This window comes from Vombatus ursinus, unplaced genomic scaffold, assembly GCF_900497805.2.
Source record: "Vombatus ursinus unplaced genomic scaffold, bare-nosed wombat genome assembly UNPS02014848.1, whole genome shotgun sequence".
Classification (NCBI taxonomy): Eukaryota; Metazoa; Chordata; class Mammalia; order Diprotodontia; family Vombatidae; genus Vombatus; species Vombatus ursinus.
Window position 1 is genome coordinate 6,778,477 of NW_020954626.1, and position 14,693 is coordinate 6,793,169.

At 36.6% G+C, this 14,693-nt stretch overlaps 1 protein-coding gene across 1 annotated transcript in view; it reads left to right on the forward strand.

Annotated features, from left to right (window-relative positions):
• The window catches only part of PIGB (phosphatidylinositol glycan anchor biosynthesis class B), a 28,546-nt gene that overhangs the window by 11,634 nt on the left and 2,219 nt on the right, over positions 1-14,693 (forward strand). Inside the window, exons 8-10 of the mRNA XM_027840889.1 lie at positions 1,901-2,112; positions 4,405-4,469; positions 13,296-13,512. Coding sequence (XP_027696690.1) covers positions 1,901-2,112; positions 4,405-4,469; positions 13,296-13,512 — 494 coding nt within the window. The remainder of the gene's footprint in view (positions 1-1,900; positions 2,113-4,404; positions 4,470-13,295; positions 13,513-14,693) is intronic.

Consider the following 14,693-nt stretch of genomic DNA (forward strand, 5'->3'; position numbering starts at 1 on the left):
GATGAAAAATGGAAAAGTCTCATCAAGGTTTCAGCAGCCAACTTGTTTCTCCAGCAGTGACACTGGAACTGCAGCATTTGCACTCAGAACATTGTAGTCCCTGAAATGCTGCTGCATTAGAGAGTAGAAACAGTACTAAAGAGAAGGGAAATGGAAAGGAAGCTCTAACAAATCAGATATGCAGAGAGGTTGGTTCTGGAGGTAACACAATATTGAGGGTGTCAAGGGATTGTTTCTCAAGATACCAGAAAGAGGGCAGTGCTAAATGCTGAGGGAAAATAGTAATTGTTATTATCGCCGGAAAAAAAATATGACTGAGATTTTATCAGCACTATGGAGTCCTATGCCTACCTTCTTATTTCTATAAAAATTCATGAGAATAACCTGCACATATATTGAGGACATCCCTCATAAAGTATAAGGAGGGAAAAATTAGACTTTTGTAATGATATTCTACAGTAGGTGTCTTTATAGACAAACAGGTGACTGAAAGATGAAGAGAATATAAGATCCTGCTATGCATGTTATTTGTTGACTATTAAAAATTATTTCATTCACTGAAGCAAAACACTATCTTAATGTCTTTCCTCCAATCTTGTAACTCCTAAGGAAATGTTAAAATTATACAAGTTTTTCTAAAAGATACAAAAACAGAGATAACTTTATTTAGCAACACTCTGGTATCAAGGGAGTTATAAAACAGCTGTATGCTTGCCAAAAATGCTGGACACTAGCATGGAATATGTCCAAGGCAGAGCCCCAAAGGAAAATTACATATAGATGATGTAGCCTTCTGGATGCATTTGTTGTGCTGAGTGCATCAAACTCAGCCCAATCATTCACACAGAAAAAACCCAGCGGATGAAAAATACTTATTTTTCAGACTGAATACATCAGTATATTTATCTTCAACACTATAGTAGATGACAAAGAACCTAATCCAGAATTGAGTGGGGGGAAGATAGTGAACTGGATTTCATTTGGGAAATTGTGTAGTGCTTTTAATGACCCCAAGCTTCTCCCTGAAACAAAAACTCAACTTTTTAACATCAGTATTCTTCAGAGATGTTATTACTCCAAATCATGGAATTGTGGATCAACCAAAGGACAATAGAGAGACGCCTGATGAACATGAATATACTGTAGCATGTTACCAATGAATTATGCACAAGAATGGTGTAAGTCATTTCATCAAAAGACTAGGAGGTGGGCTGGTTCTATAGTAAGAGATAACTGACAGTTGGACAGCCCACACACATAATGTCAAGACCCCTAGATAACTGCTCCCCTGCTCATCAGGGTGACCCCCACCTTTGGAGGATTTATGGGAAGATATGGGCAGCTGTACAAGATAAAGAGTAGATAGGTTGCAGTCGTCCTGTGGAAAGGAGAGTACCCCCATCAGTGAGAGCACAGATCCACATAAGTATAACACACGCACCCCATAAGTATATTATTTATATGTGGTCTAGTGAGGATCGTTACTAAATATTAATGTTTTGGTATAGATATTACAAATACAAATTTAGGAATTCTCTTAGGCAAAATTTTACTGGAGGCTAATTAATGCCTCCAAAATAAGTATGAACTGTGTGCCTATATTCTCTGAATCTTTAAAACACAGTTTTCAGCACATTAGTTTTCAGGCCACAAAAATAAAGATTTTGAAGACATCAATAATAGTTAAGAACGATTTAGTCATCATAGTAATTAGGTATAAACACAGAACTAGTTTTTGGATATCAGCATTCTAGAAACTATTCCTTCATATTTTTAAAAGTGTAATAAATGAACTTGATACTTCATATTGGTCCAGATTGTATCAGATCCTGAAATGCCCAGAATTCACACAGCTCTGGTGTATTTCTAACTCCTATTTTTTTCTCTTCAAATATTTCAGTGGACATTTGTTCAACTTAATTTTTTAAAGTTTAATGTGCTAAAGAACTTGGGTAAATTTTATGGATCTCATCCATGGCACTGGTATGTCTGTCAAGGAGTCCCAGTTATCTTAGGCCCTCATCTACCCTTCTTTATTCACGGATGCTTCCTAACCCCAAGGAGATATCGGATACTTTTAGTGGCTATAGTATGGACAGTGCTGGTTTACAGGTAAGATTTTATTTTTTCTTGCACTATTTAAAAATACAAACAAGGGAAGAATGTGCTCCATCGTGTGGTGAATAAATGGATCATCTTTTTTAACAATTCATTAATGTTCAGGTTAATCGGGGTTTAGTCACTGAACCAGGGAAGATGAATTATTAAATCATTTCTTAATGCTATGAACAAGTAAGGGCCCCAGAAAAGAGAAGTTTCTTACCAAAGATAATTCATTAATTTAATTGAAATTTCTTCTACTGCCTAAAATCACATTTAGCATTTTGTAATATGGAAACACTCATAAATTATAATAGATATCAGAATTAGAGCATAGTGAAAAAGAAGCTCATCACCAGATTTTCCGGAAGGCTGGATTTTTGGCTCAAAGGAAGTCTTTTTTTTTTTTGTTTTGTTTCGTTTTCTTTTCTTTTCTTTGCTAGGCAGTGTGGTTAAGTGACTTGCCCAGAGTCACACAGCTAGTAAGTATCAAGCGTCTGAGGCCAGATTTGAACTCAGGTCCTCTTGACTCTAGGGCCGCTGCTTTATTCACTGTGCCACTTAGCTGCCCCTCAAAGCAATTCTTGAAAATCATCTACGAAGTCATACTGGGGCCATGAGCTTTATCACTGGTGGAAGTGCACACACCCGTGAACTTTAGTGTATTCAAATGTAACATCTGGAGCTCCTTCCTTACATATGGGTCCCCTGAAAGCTACCTCAGTTCCTACTCAAAACCAAAACTCACAAGTCTCCACCAATGTTTCTTTACCAATCACTAATAAAGCCATTTTCTTTAAGCAACAAAGCAAATAAGTAATAATAATTATTTTCCGCATCTCCATACACATGGGTGTCCATTTTAGGCAGCTACATGGCCAAGTGGATAGACTGCTGGGCTTGGAGTCAGGAAGATCTAAGTTCAAATGGGGCTTCAGACATTTACTACCTGTGTGACCCAGGGCAAGTCGCATTAATATTTGTCTGCCTCACCTTCTTCAACTGTATGGAGATAACAGCACATATCTCTCATAATTATCTCAAGTGAGCTAACATTTGTAAAGCACTTAGCACAGTATGGGAACAAGTGTGACCAGAGATTATAAGATCATAGTTTTTATGCTAGAAGAGACTTTGGATTTCATCTAGTCTAACTCTTATATTTTATAGAGTAGGAACTTTTCCAAGGTTACATAGGAAGTAAATAAGAGATCTGGTATTGAACCCAAGTCCTCTGACAATGACTGCAGCATTTTTTCCACTGTATTACTGCTGCTTCTCATACATTGAATGGACATACACATAAGGAACATGTGTGGCCAGGGAACACATGAAATGGGCAACTCACATCTCTAACACTGCTACTTTTTGTATAATGTTCTGTGGATACAGAGCCACTGCTGTCCTCTGATAGTATACCTGCTAAGATGCTCTGCAGTGGGCATCTTGGCAGCTATTGCTTTTTGCTGCCATCTGCTGAAAGGCAGAGGGGCATATAAATTCTTTTAGGTCTGATGCCTCACCCCTGAGCCTCAGGAGCTATTTCAGCTGCTATGTAAAATATGAACACCAGCCAGTTGCACTTAACTAGCTGGAGAAGCTGTTAGGCCTTTAAACCTGCCTTTTGAATACACTCTCCTTCTGTCTCAGCTGCTACTCACTTACCCTAAAGTACTATATTTCTGGTAGAACATTCCTTTCAATTTCTTTCCATTTTTATAATACCAATCGTGGTCGATACAAATCCCACCCTGGGGGTAAGGGTAACACTGAAATAAGTTGTATAGAGCTCTGATCTCTGCTAGTAATAAAATTACTAACCTCTCTACAGAAGAATAATTGCTGTTTAATGTGGAAAATATAACAGAGAAACAGTGCATGTTAATTTATGTGATATGATTCTATTTGTAGAGGCAATATGTTAGTTGATAGAATGCTGGATGTGGAGTTAGAAAACCTGTGTCCAGATTACAGTTTCAGACACTTAACTAGATGTATGACTCTAGCTAAATCACATAACCTCTCAGGAAATGAGGTGGTTAGATTAGATAACTTTTAGGGTCTCTTCCAAATCTAAAAAATCTGTGTTCCTGTGACGACTTTTTTTTTTGTCCAACTTCAATACAAAGTACTTTGTAATTCAATATAAACACAAAATGTTTTAGAATTTTATATTGATAATTTATCATTGCTTTAACAGAATTATGATGTTTTCTGCAGCATTTAAGTGTATTTATTCCTCAGTATATTATTTACTGTAAGAAAGAATATTTAAAGCCTTCTGTAATATTTGTTTTGTTACAGCTTGTTGAGCCACAAAGAATTCAGGTTTATTTATCCAATTTTACCATTTTGTATGGTATTTTGTGGTAAGTACTTTAATTATAGAAACTATCATTCACCTACAAAATTGTCAAAAAGTCATGCTTGACAAATCCCATCAAACTTTAAAATATCATTCCTTTTTTTTTTAAACAATGAATAGAAATTACCTCTTGTTTGTGTTGTTCAGTCGTTTCAGTTGTGTCTGACTCTTCCTGATGCCATTTGGGGTTTTCTTGGAAAGATTCTGGAGTGGTTTACCATTTCCTTCTCCAGCTTATTTTATATGTTAGGAAACTGAGGCAGACAAGGTTAAGTGACTTGCCCAGGGTCACATAGCTGGTAAGCATCTGAGGCCAGATCTGAACTCAGGAAATTAGTCTTCCTGACTTCAGGCCCTGCACTCCATACATTGTGCCACCTAACTGCCCTAATCGTCGTTTACCACAAATTAATTCCTGTATTATCAAATCAGAATAGCTTTGCATTATCATCTTGTGCCTGTACCTCCCAGTACACACACATACATACGTATATGTACATATACAGAAGACACCTATAAATTAATTAATCTAAACACTGTTTCCTCTTATTTCATTTTTATCCAAGCATTATCATCTTGTACAAACTATTTTGATTTAATGATATTGATATAACAGGACAGTGTTCAAATTCATTTGTTTATAGCAAACGAGATCTGCACACACATAGTATACATAAACTAGCCAGTATCTCTTAACATGCAACTTTTAAGTTTATGAAATGATGGGGCTTTCTCTCACCAAACAATAACAGAAGTGTACACATCGAGTTTGTTTTTTTAAAAAGTTTAAGATATATTTTAATAAAGGATTAAAAAGCCCTTTATATTAAATGCTGTTGAAACCTACTTATAATGTTTTTCTAACACATAAAACATTTATTCTTTAAGATGAATGTACATTTGCAGTTTTTAAAGTGATTCACTCCTTTGGTCATATTTAAATAAGTATCTGAACTGTGTTGAATATTTAACTTATTATAGAAATCATCATTTATCTATAAAACTGCTTTTCACTCCAGTTTTCCACTAAAGATGTAGTACTTGCTTTGCCTATGACTTCTAACATTCCTATTTTTAAAGGATCATATTAATTGAAGCCTATCCAAACTATTTTTATAAACTAAAAATAATTCTGAACTGGTTATTTTTGGACTTTTCTTTAATACAAAGTTTATTTCAGAATAATTGTTGATCCTTTTCAGATATTGTGAAAGAAGAGAAGCACTTGGATTGGGAGCTGGGGAGACTTCAGAGTAGGCAGCTATTATCTCAAAACTGTTTTAAAAAATCCCAGGCCAGAATTAAACTGCCTCATTATCTGTGCAACAATTTGGTTAAGAGGTCTTCAGAGCTCATTCTGACAAAGTCTGACAAATTCTCCTATGCAAATATACAGCTGTTAGTCTTTGTAGGTACCTTGTGACCGCAGGTAATGAGACTAAATCCACAAGTCATCAACAGTCCAACTTATTACTCACGTCTCATATATATAGTGAGCACTCAGAATCCCGTACTTCTAAGCAGATGTATATCTTCTTAGGACCTATATAGAAATTTGCTGATTTGGTGATCTATTTGCAAATGGTCAGACTGACCTTATCCAAATGTGGATAACTCTAAAACTGACTTGTGGAGTTTGAATGGTCTATTAGGATTTGTATTGGTAAATGAAGATCAGGCCTGAGAGTACAGTAAGTGCACAGAGCTAGTTTGTTGAAACCTAACCACCTAACCAAGCAGGAAAGCTCACCAGCATAGAATCTGAACTTTGACTAGTCAGGAACGAGTAGATAGATGGAAAGACAGATCCAGCCCTTCTCTAAGAGCTGTAGCTTTTTATCCTTTCTACCATTCTTTAAGTCACCCATGCCCATAGTCACCTATTCAGTTATTCTCTCAAACCTATTTTGCTCAAGAAAAATTATATTCTGTTCATGAGGACTTGTAATATACTTTGGAATATTCATTCTGAGAAATAGCTGAGTTTATATGGGTTTGGAATTTTCCCTAACCAAGTGTTGTTTTCAGAACTGCTTGCCAGGGGTGAAGAACTTGTGGCGTTGAGGCCACACGTAGCCTTCTAGATCCTTAAGTGCCTAATTGTGGCCTTTTGACTGAATCCGTATTTTACAGAACATATCCATTAAGATGAAAGCCACATGTGGTCTCAGCGTCACAGGTTCCCCACCCCTAGTCTATGCCATAAGGAGGCCTGGAGGCAGAGAGGTACATATAGGAAGAGGAATGGGTGCTGGGCAGAAAGGGTTATCCCCATGTGTTAGACCCTTCTATGGAAATTGAGGTTGGTGGCCTATTTGCAAATGACCAGGATGGCTCTATCAAAATGTAGATGATGATTTACAGATCATTTAAAACCATTAAGATCACATGGCTCAGCTCAGCCCTGAGATAAGCAGAATACAGTTCAAGTGAGAATTCATTTTGTGTGTTTTCATAACTTCAGTTTCTTGGGTTTTTCAAATTTGGTCAAGGTTATTTTGGCTTAGATATATACATACATATATAATCTATACATATATGTATAATAAACACAAAAACACACCAGTGTTCATCCATGTCAGGTGAGAATTTTATTGTCTTTGGCTAAAATCCATTCTAAGACTTACAACATGCACGATCTTCAGATAAGTTATAGCATTATAAGAAGTTTCTAAGCGTGAAAGTATATAACATTTTAGAGGTCATTTCATTAAAAAGATCCATTAGACCAATAAAGCATCATGCTGATTTAACTATTATATAAAATAGCTTAGATTCTGAAGCAGCCAAGGCAAAAAGAGAGGTTCTAAAATTACAGATACATTATCTTACCTTTTCCCACATCAATTTTTTGTGAATACTAAGAAATTTCTGGTTTAACTAAATATATAAGGAAGAATAAGAAACAACATGGAAGATCCTTTGTTTAAAGAGCTCTGCAAAATGCAGATTTGAGAGGGCTAGAGGAGACCAATGATATCTTGCTTTTGATAATGTCAGTAGGCATAGTCTAGAAACAGATGGCTGTAAAAGGTTCCTAAACTTAAGGTAAGATTGACCAGTTAAAAATATTTGTAATTAAGTTCTGATTATCCAGCAGCACCTACAGAACTTTGGGTCTTATATAGCCAGCCTATTGAACATACTTTTTTAAGATCTAGTCATGAGTGCCTGATTTTGAAATTACCTCTGAGTCCTTAGCAACGGAATAAGATTGAAGCAGACATAAACCTGGTTCTAGAGTTGGCAGCAACACAGTTTTGGTAAGGTGGTTCTGAAATCATCAGTTGAAAGTCATCTGATTGCTCTTTCCTCAACTTTCTCATAGTCCTTTGCCCGGCTCTTTGCACTTATCACAGTTCCCTTTGCATTTTGTGCACATAATTTTGCTCCCACTATACTTGAGAGAGGACTATGTTGTATCTGTATATAACCAACAGCTTGCACAGTATCCCATTGCCTTGCATTTGGTAGGCTCAATATCTGTTTGTTGAACTGTTGGGTTGAATTGAATCGAAGCTACATGAACATTGGATCTAACTGATGGAGTTAGCAAATTCTGCCTGCAACACAGTTGACAGAAAAATAAAAGGCAAAAGGATATTTTTTAAATAAATTGTATTTTTTAGGGTTTCCTCTTTTTCCAGTGTGTATGTTGTTCCAAGCTCACACCTCTGTGCCCAAAAGAATTTGAACTACTTTTTTGCTTTAGAATTTTCAATAAAGACTGAACAGGTAACAGTTCTTACTGTTCTACAGTCATAATATTTGTTATTGCCAGACACTAAGGTTACTTGGGATGACAACTAATGGTGAAGAAGTGGAACTTTCCACTTGCGAGACAGGACCCTCACTACCATCCAGGCTGTTAGCCAATCCTAAGGAGCTTCTGGGAAGTATATATCCCTCTAGCAGGATGTTGAATCTCTTCAGAGGACATGGTTCACACTTAAGGCTTTAGAGAATCAATAGAATTTTAGAGCTGGAAAGGAACCTAAGGAGATTTGAATCACAATTCTGAACATGAGCAAGTTATTTAAACTTTCTGAGCCTCAGTTTCCTCATCTGTAAAATGGATTTTGTACTGCTTACTTCACAGAGCAGTTGTGAGCAGTATTCTGTCAAGCATTCATCCTCTTTTTTCTCTAGTCAAAGGAAGTACATTTCTTCCTTATGAAAGCTAATCCCTGCATTTTTTATCTTAATCACATCACTTTGCACTTTCCTTTTTGCTTTCTGCTTTTTCTTTTTGCCTCCTACACCAAATATATGGGTATTCTTGAAGTCTTTTTGAATTCTGAAATTTTTATTTTTTTCTTCAGCTTTCTTCTGTAAACCCATTACTTTGTAATCTCATTCACCCCCAGGGATTTAACTACCTCCTCTATGTGTGTGTCTTCCACATCAGATATCTCTAGCTCTTCCTTGAGATCAGAAGCATATTTCCTAATGACTTCTAAATACTTTTCATCTGTATAAATCTGAAATCTTAACTCCAACACCTAGTTCTCCTCTTGATTTCTGTAATTTTTGGAATGGTATCACCTTCCTATCTTCATCACTTAGGCTTGAAACCTTTGTGTCATCTTTTTAGCTCCCTGATCCTTTAGACTGAATATTTCTATTTTTTTCCCCTTCTATATTACTACTGCTCTTGCAGTCTTATGGTCTATTGAATTTTACACTCTTGCCCTCCTTTTTAATAGTATCAAATTGCCTTGGCTTTTATGATCTTCTCAAGCTCCTTTACAAATTCACTGTTCTCTACTTTCTCTAAATGTGGGTTCTCCAAAGTACTGTCAAACCCACTTACACTCTTCCTTAGCAATCACATCTACTCCTCCTGTTTCAATTATTCCCTATATGCAGATAGCTCCCAGTTTAGCTCGTTTCTCTTCAGAGCTCATTCCAAATTTCCAATTTCTTGATGGATATCTCTGCCTGGAGTATACTGCTGACATCTCAAATTCATCATGTCCAAAACTGAATTCATTGCATTTCTCCCCAAACTTTCTTACTCAGATTTTACTGCTTTCAGTCATCTGAGTTCACAACTTTGGAGTATTCCTTTATTCCTACCTAATTCTCCCCATCTCCCCCATTATCTGGAAGTTGCCAACGACCTGCCATTTTATATCTGCATTATCTCTGACATCTGTCCCTTCCTCTATATTCATTGGATCATCCTCTCATTACCTAGACTGTTCTAATAGTTTCCTGATGATCTGCTTCTCCTTTCCATTACATCTTTTACTGAGCTGACAAAAATAGTCTTGTAACCTTGGGCAAGTCCCTTAACCTGTAGGTCACTTTTTCATAAGTTAAATTAGTTAGACTAGATCTTTCCAGCCCTCAGATTCTGTATCTGATGGCTGTATCTGTATTCTGCCTAGTTTTATGCCATGTGGTGTATGACTGTGATGTCTGTCTACCTCTATCTATGCTACTACAGCTAAGTTCACCCTGCCCCAGGAGGACATAATCCATCTAGAACTGAGATGCCACCTTTTTGTTATAACATTTAAACAGAACTTGTAGGGTTGTGCCTGGGGCTTTTGTATAATCCCTAGGCATTTGCATTTCTGGTATTGGTTTGAATTTTGCCAGTTTTCTTCCCATGAAGTCTCTCTTAAATTTCCTCTTAGTATGGTCACTAAATTTGGATAGGAGCTTTCAAGACTTAACATAGGTTAAAACATAAGACCATAGTGTGTGTGTGTGTGTTGTGTGTTGTGTGTAACATTTTGTAAAAGTTAATTAGAGAAGGAAAAGATTCTGGATCTTTTACTTTTATACATACATATATCTGGACCTTACTTTTATACATACATATATCTTACTTTTACATATAATCTTACTTTTAACTTTGGAAACTCCAGAGCAGAAATGAGTCACAAATAAATATCCATGCCACTAAGTTTGAACTACTGCTAATCCTACAAAACCAGTGTAAGGATATTAGATTAGATATGCACAGGGAATAGAGCAGTTTCATGTAGTGAACCAAGGACCTTGAGGCCTAAAAGATCTGACTTCAAGTCCTATCTCTTACACACACACTAGCAGCATGACATGGGCAAGTCACTTTAGCCTTGAAGACAACTACAATTTAAGTGACAAGAGCTGCTGCTAATCTGCCTTGACAAAATTTGTACCAGGGAATTCCCTATGCCAATGGAATCACGCATCCAGGCCAAATATACATATATAGGAAACCCTTGGTATTTAATATAGAAGTCTCCTCAAATAAGGAAAGCCCTAAGCTATCCAGAATCAAAGAGAGGGAAGAGGTGGAGGGGATCTAAGACATGAAGGATCATTTTACTTCTTTTACATTCAGAAGCTGGCAGTTGGTGCATATATCTTCTTTACCTCTCTTATACCTTCTTACTTGCTTTCAGAAGTGGTAGTAAAACTAGTTTTGCCTTGCAAAAACTTGGCACTTAATTGGTTAAACCAAGCAACTGAAGAGGCAGAAATGGAAACTAGACAGACTTACTTGCCAGAAATGATTAAGCTGAAATCAAAGTTGGCTGAGGTATGCCGCTTTCTAAATGGGCCCGTACATCTTAACTCTTTGCCAAAAGCGGAAGTGATTTTTCAATGGTATATCACAGTTGCTACCAGGGCAATATGGTGAAGTCTGGCAGAGTTCTTCCCCAGATTTCATTCCTTGTATCCTTAGCAGCCTAAGTGCCCAGAACTTTCATGCTATCATCCCATCTAAATTTCCAAATTCTGAGAAAGGGTTCATAAACTTCATCAGACTGCCAAAGGGGTCCATGACACAAAAAAGGTTAAGAATCCCTAGACTAAAAGCATATCACTCAACAAGTAGGCCTTAAGTGCCTACTGTGTGCCAGGCATGATGCTAAGCATTATGCAACCTATAAGCATTTATGCAACTCAGATTTGCATCTCAAATGCATCTGTAATTGAATAGATATTTTTGTATAAGCAGAAGTGGAGTATCTCGTGATGCCTCTGGTCAAGATAGGCAGACCTGCTTTCCTAGCCACTTGCATTCCCCACAACTAGTCAGCCAAGGAGTAAAATGCACAGAGTCAGCATTGTTTGGATGCATCTAACTCACTTCTCCCCTTCTCCTCCTTCCTTTAGAAGTGTTTCTGCAAAGTCATCCAGATTAAGGAAATTCTCTTATACTCTGTGGGGTAGATAATGTTATGCAGTTATCCAATTGTTGATTTTCCACTTCTGAAGATAGCTTGTTCATGGTGTATTATAGCTTAGAATTATGTTTGCTATATAATTTTGATGCTATAAGTTAAAATTTACTGGTTACATGAGATATTGCTTATTTCTCCTCTTAAGTATTCAATTTCTACCATGCAGGAAGAGGCCTTTTCCTACTAAACAAGATTAGCCTAATTGGTGGCTAAAATCAGGAAACTTTAACTATCCCTAGAAGAGAACATATCTTTTTCAGGAACTTTACCTGGAAAATGAGATCGAATTAAAATGCAAACTACTTGAAGATAGAGCCTGTATCTTACTACATCTTTGTATCCCCAGCACCTAGCACACTGCCTTGAACATAATAAGCATTTATTAAATATTTACTGAATCACAATTAGGCATTTTATTTCATTTGGGGTTGTTGTTCTTCAGTCATTTCAATGTGTCCAACTCTTCATGATCTCACCCTTTGGGGTTTTCTTGGCAAAGACACTAGAGTGGTTTGCCGTTTCCTTCTCCGGCTCATTTTATAGTTAAGGAAACTGAGGCAAACAGGGTTAAGTGATTTGCCCAGGGTCATACAGCTAGTAAGTGTCTGAGGCCAGATTTGAACTCAGGTTTTCCTGACTCCAGGCCTGGTACTCTATCCACTGCACTACAAAGCTGTCCCTTCATATGAGGTATAATATTTGTCAGAAGTTTCTGACTCTAAGTCCACGTGGAACCCCTTCCCCTCAAATTTGGCTGTAATGATACTAGTCATTTAGAGGTACCATTGTGCATCATTTAGAGATCTTTACCTAGGCATCTCAAAAGTTGGATTTTATTTCCTCTGACAGAATTAAAATGAATGGTTGCCACTCCTAGTCAACAAAGTCTTTCTTTTTCCATTTGAGAAGGGCCTTGTAAGATAAGCATTGACATAAGGTTCAATTCAATATAATAAGGAAGCGCTTTCTAGCCATTGAAGCTATCAAGATTGGAATGGACTGCTTTTTGTGAGGCATTGGGTGTCCATTACTGCAAGCTGGACAGCCATGTGTCAAAGATAGAGGGAATCTGTAGTCTCAATATGGACAAATGACTACTTTACAGAGTCTCTTTCCTGCAATAGCATTTGGGACTTCATGCCAGGATGTGTAGTAGACCTCATTTATCTATTAAATAGACAATCTGGATATAGTATGCATCCCAGACACAAATCAGAGAGATCGCTGATCTTTATTGAACATTGATAAAATTTTCAGTGTCCACAAGGGACATTCAGTAGTTACAATACTCACAGTAGACTTGGACTAGAATTTCTAAGGCCCCCTTTCCACTTCTTCTGAGCCTATGGGATACAATGAGGTTCACACACACAAATATACACAAAGGTAGGTAAGCAACTACACAGCTTGTTGCAGAGATGATAAAATGAGTAAATGAAGAGGTAGGTTAGAGCTAAATGATAATAGGTGTAGTATTAGGGAAAGATCAAAGACATGATCAGGGCATCCTAGCAAATCTTTAGAAAATATTAAACCATGAAATCCTCAGTAAATTAACATTATTAGTTACTGTCACAATATGCACAAAAAAAAACCCCTTAATTACTGTCAATGATTTGGGCTCGTTTTGTATATTCTTCTAGGACATTCTTTAAATCACTTGAAAACCTGGAAGAAACCAGCACTAAGTTTTCTATTTTTATCAAATGTGGTCCTGGCCCTCTACACTGGTTTGATTCATCAACGTGGTTCTCTTGATGTCATGACTCATATTCAAGAACTCTGTGACAACGATTCTCCTAATCGGTCTTCAGCCTCCGTCTTTGTAATGATGCCTTGCCACTCTACTCCTTATTACAGGTAACTAAATTAGTTCAGTAATGGCACTAGTCTAAAAACTTGGTTTTTTTTTTTTTTTGAAGTCCCTGGATATAAATTGACTGATGACCAAATGATTTTTAAAAATCTATTTAAAACATTTATTCAAATATATTAGTATTGACCCCAACATAAAAAAATAATTCAAACTGTCAAAGAATAAGGCATTTCTAATAGTTTAATAGCATTTAAGATCTTATATTGTTAACTTTTTAAAAATTTTTCTTAAATCTCAATGTAATTTAACCAAGGAATAATAAATAGTTCTAGAGTGTGAAATACCAAATAAAGTAGCTCATCCATTCAAGAAGTTTTAAAATAGATCCACATAGTTCTGTACCTATGTTCTCAGGAGGGCAAGACAGCCACAAGTTATTCATGAGAAGTTATCTTTCCTTGTGGCTAGCTCTCCTGTTAAGAAAATATTTTCCAATTAGAAATACTGGAGTTTGAATTTTTTGTGATGTGAAAAGTTAATCACCTAAGATACACTGATAACATTCCACCAAACTGCATAAACCATCCTTTAATAACCCAATTTTGAAGAAGCATAAAGGTCTGTGTTTGTGCTGCTTTGGTGTCTCAGTCTCCACAGAAGTGAGAAATATAGCTTGCCTGGTTAACTTAATTCCCATGCCTTGCTATCTTAGGGCACCCTTGGAGTATACCTTAGACCTCATCTTCTTTTGAAAAATGGCCCCCTTTAAAGTTTAGAATTCTGAAATTATCCCCTCAGCTTACAGTCTCTTGTTTCTTCCATCTTTCCAATTACCTTACATCTAAAGCCTGACTTTTGTTCTCATCTTGACTTCCATTTCTTTGGTCCTTCCCTCTTCTCCCAGGCCATCAGCCACAAATCCTACTCTGACTTTACTTCTTTCCCTTCATATTGCTGACCATAATTCAGCCATTTCACTATGGCAGTGTTTTTCATGTTCAAAACATTTGCCCCCTTGTCCTTCCACCTTTCTACCATGTTAATCCCTAACCTTGGGCCACTATTAAGCACAAATAATAACAATTATTATAATTACTATGAATAGCTAAGATTTACATATCTAAGGTTTTCAAAGTACTTTGCATATATTATCTCATTTGATCCTCACAATAACCTTGTGAAGTGAGTGCTATAATTATCACCAAAGGCTAAATGATTTGGTGAC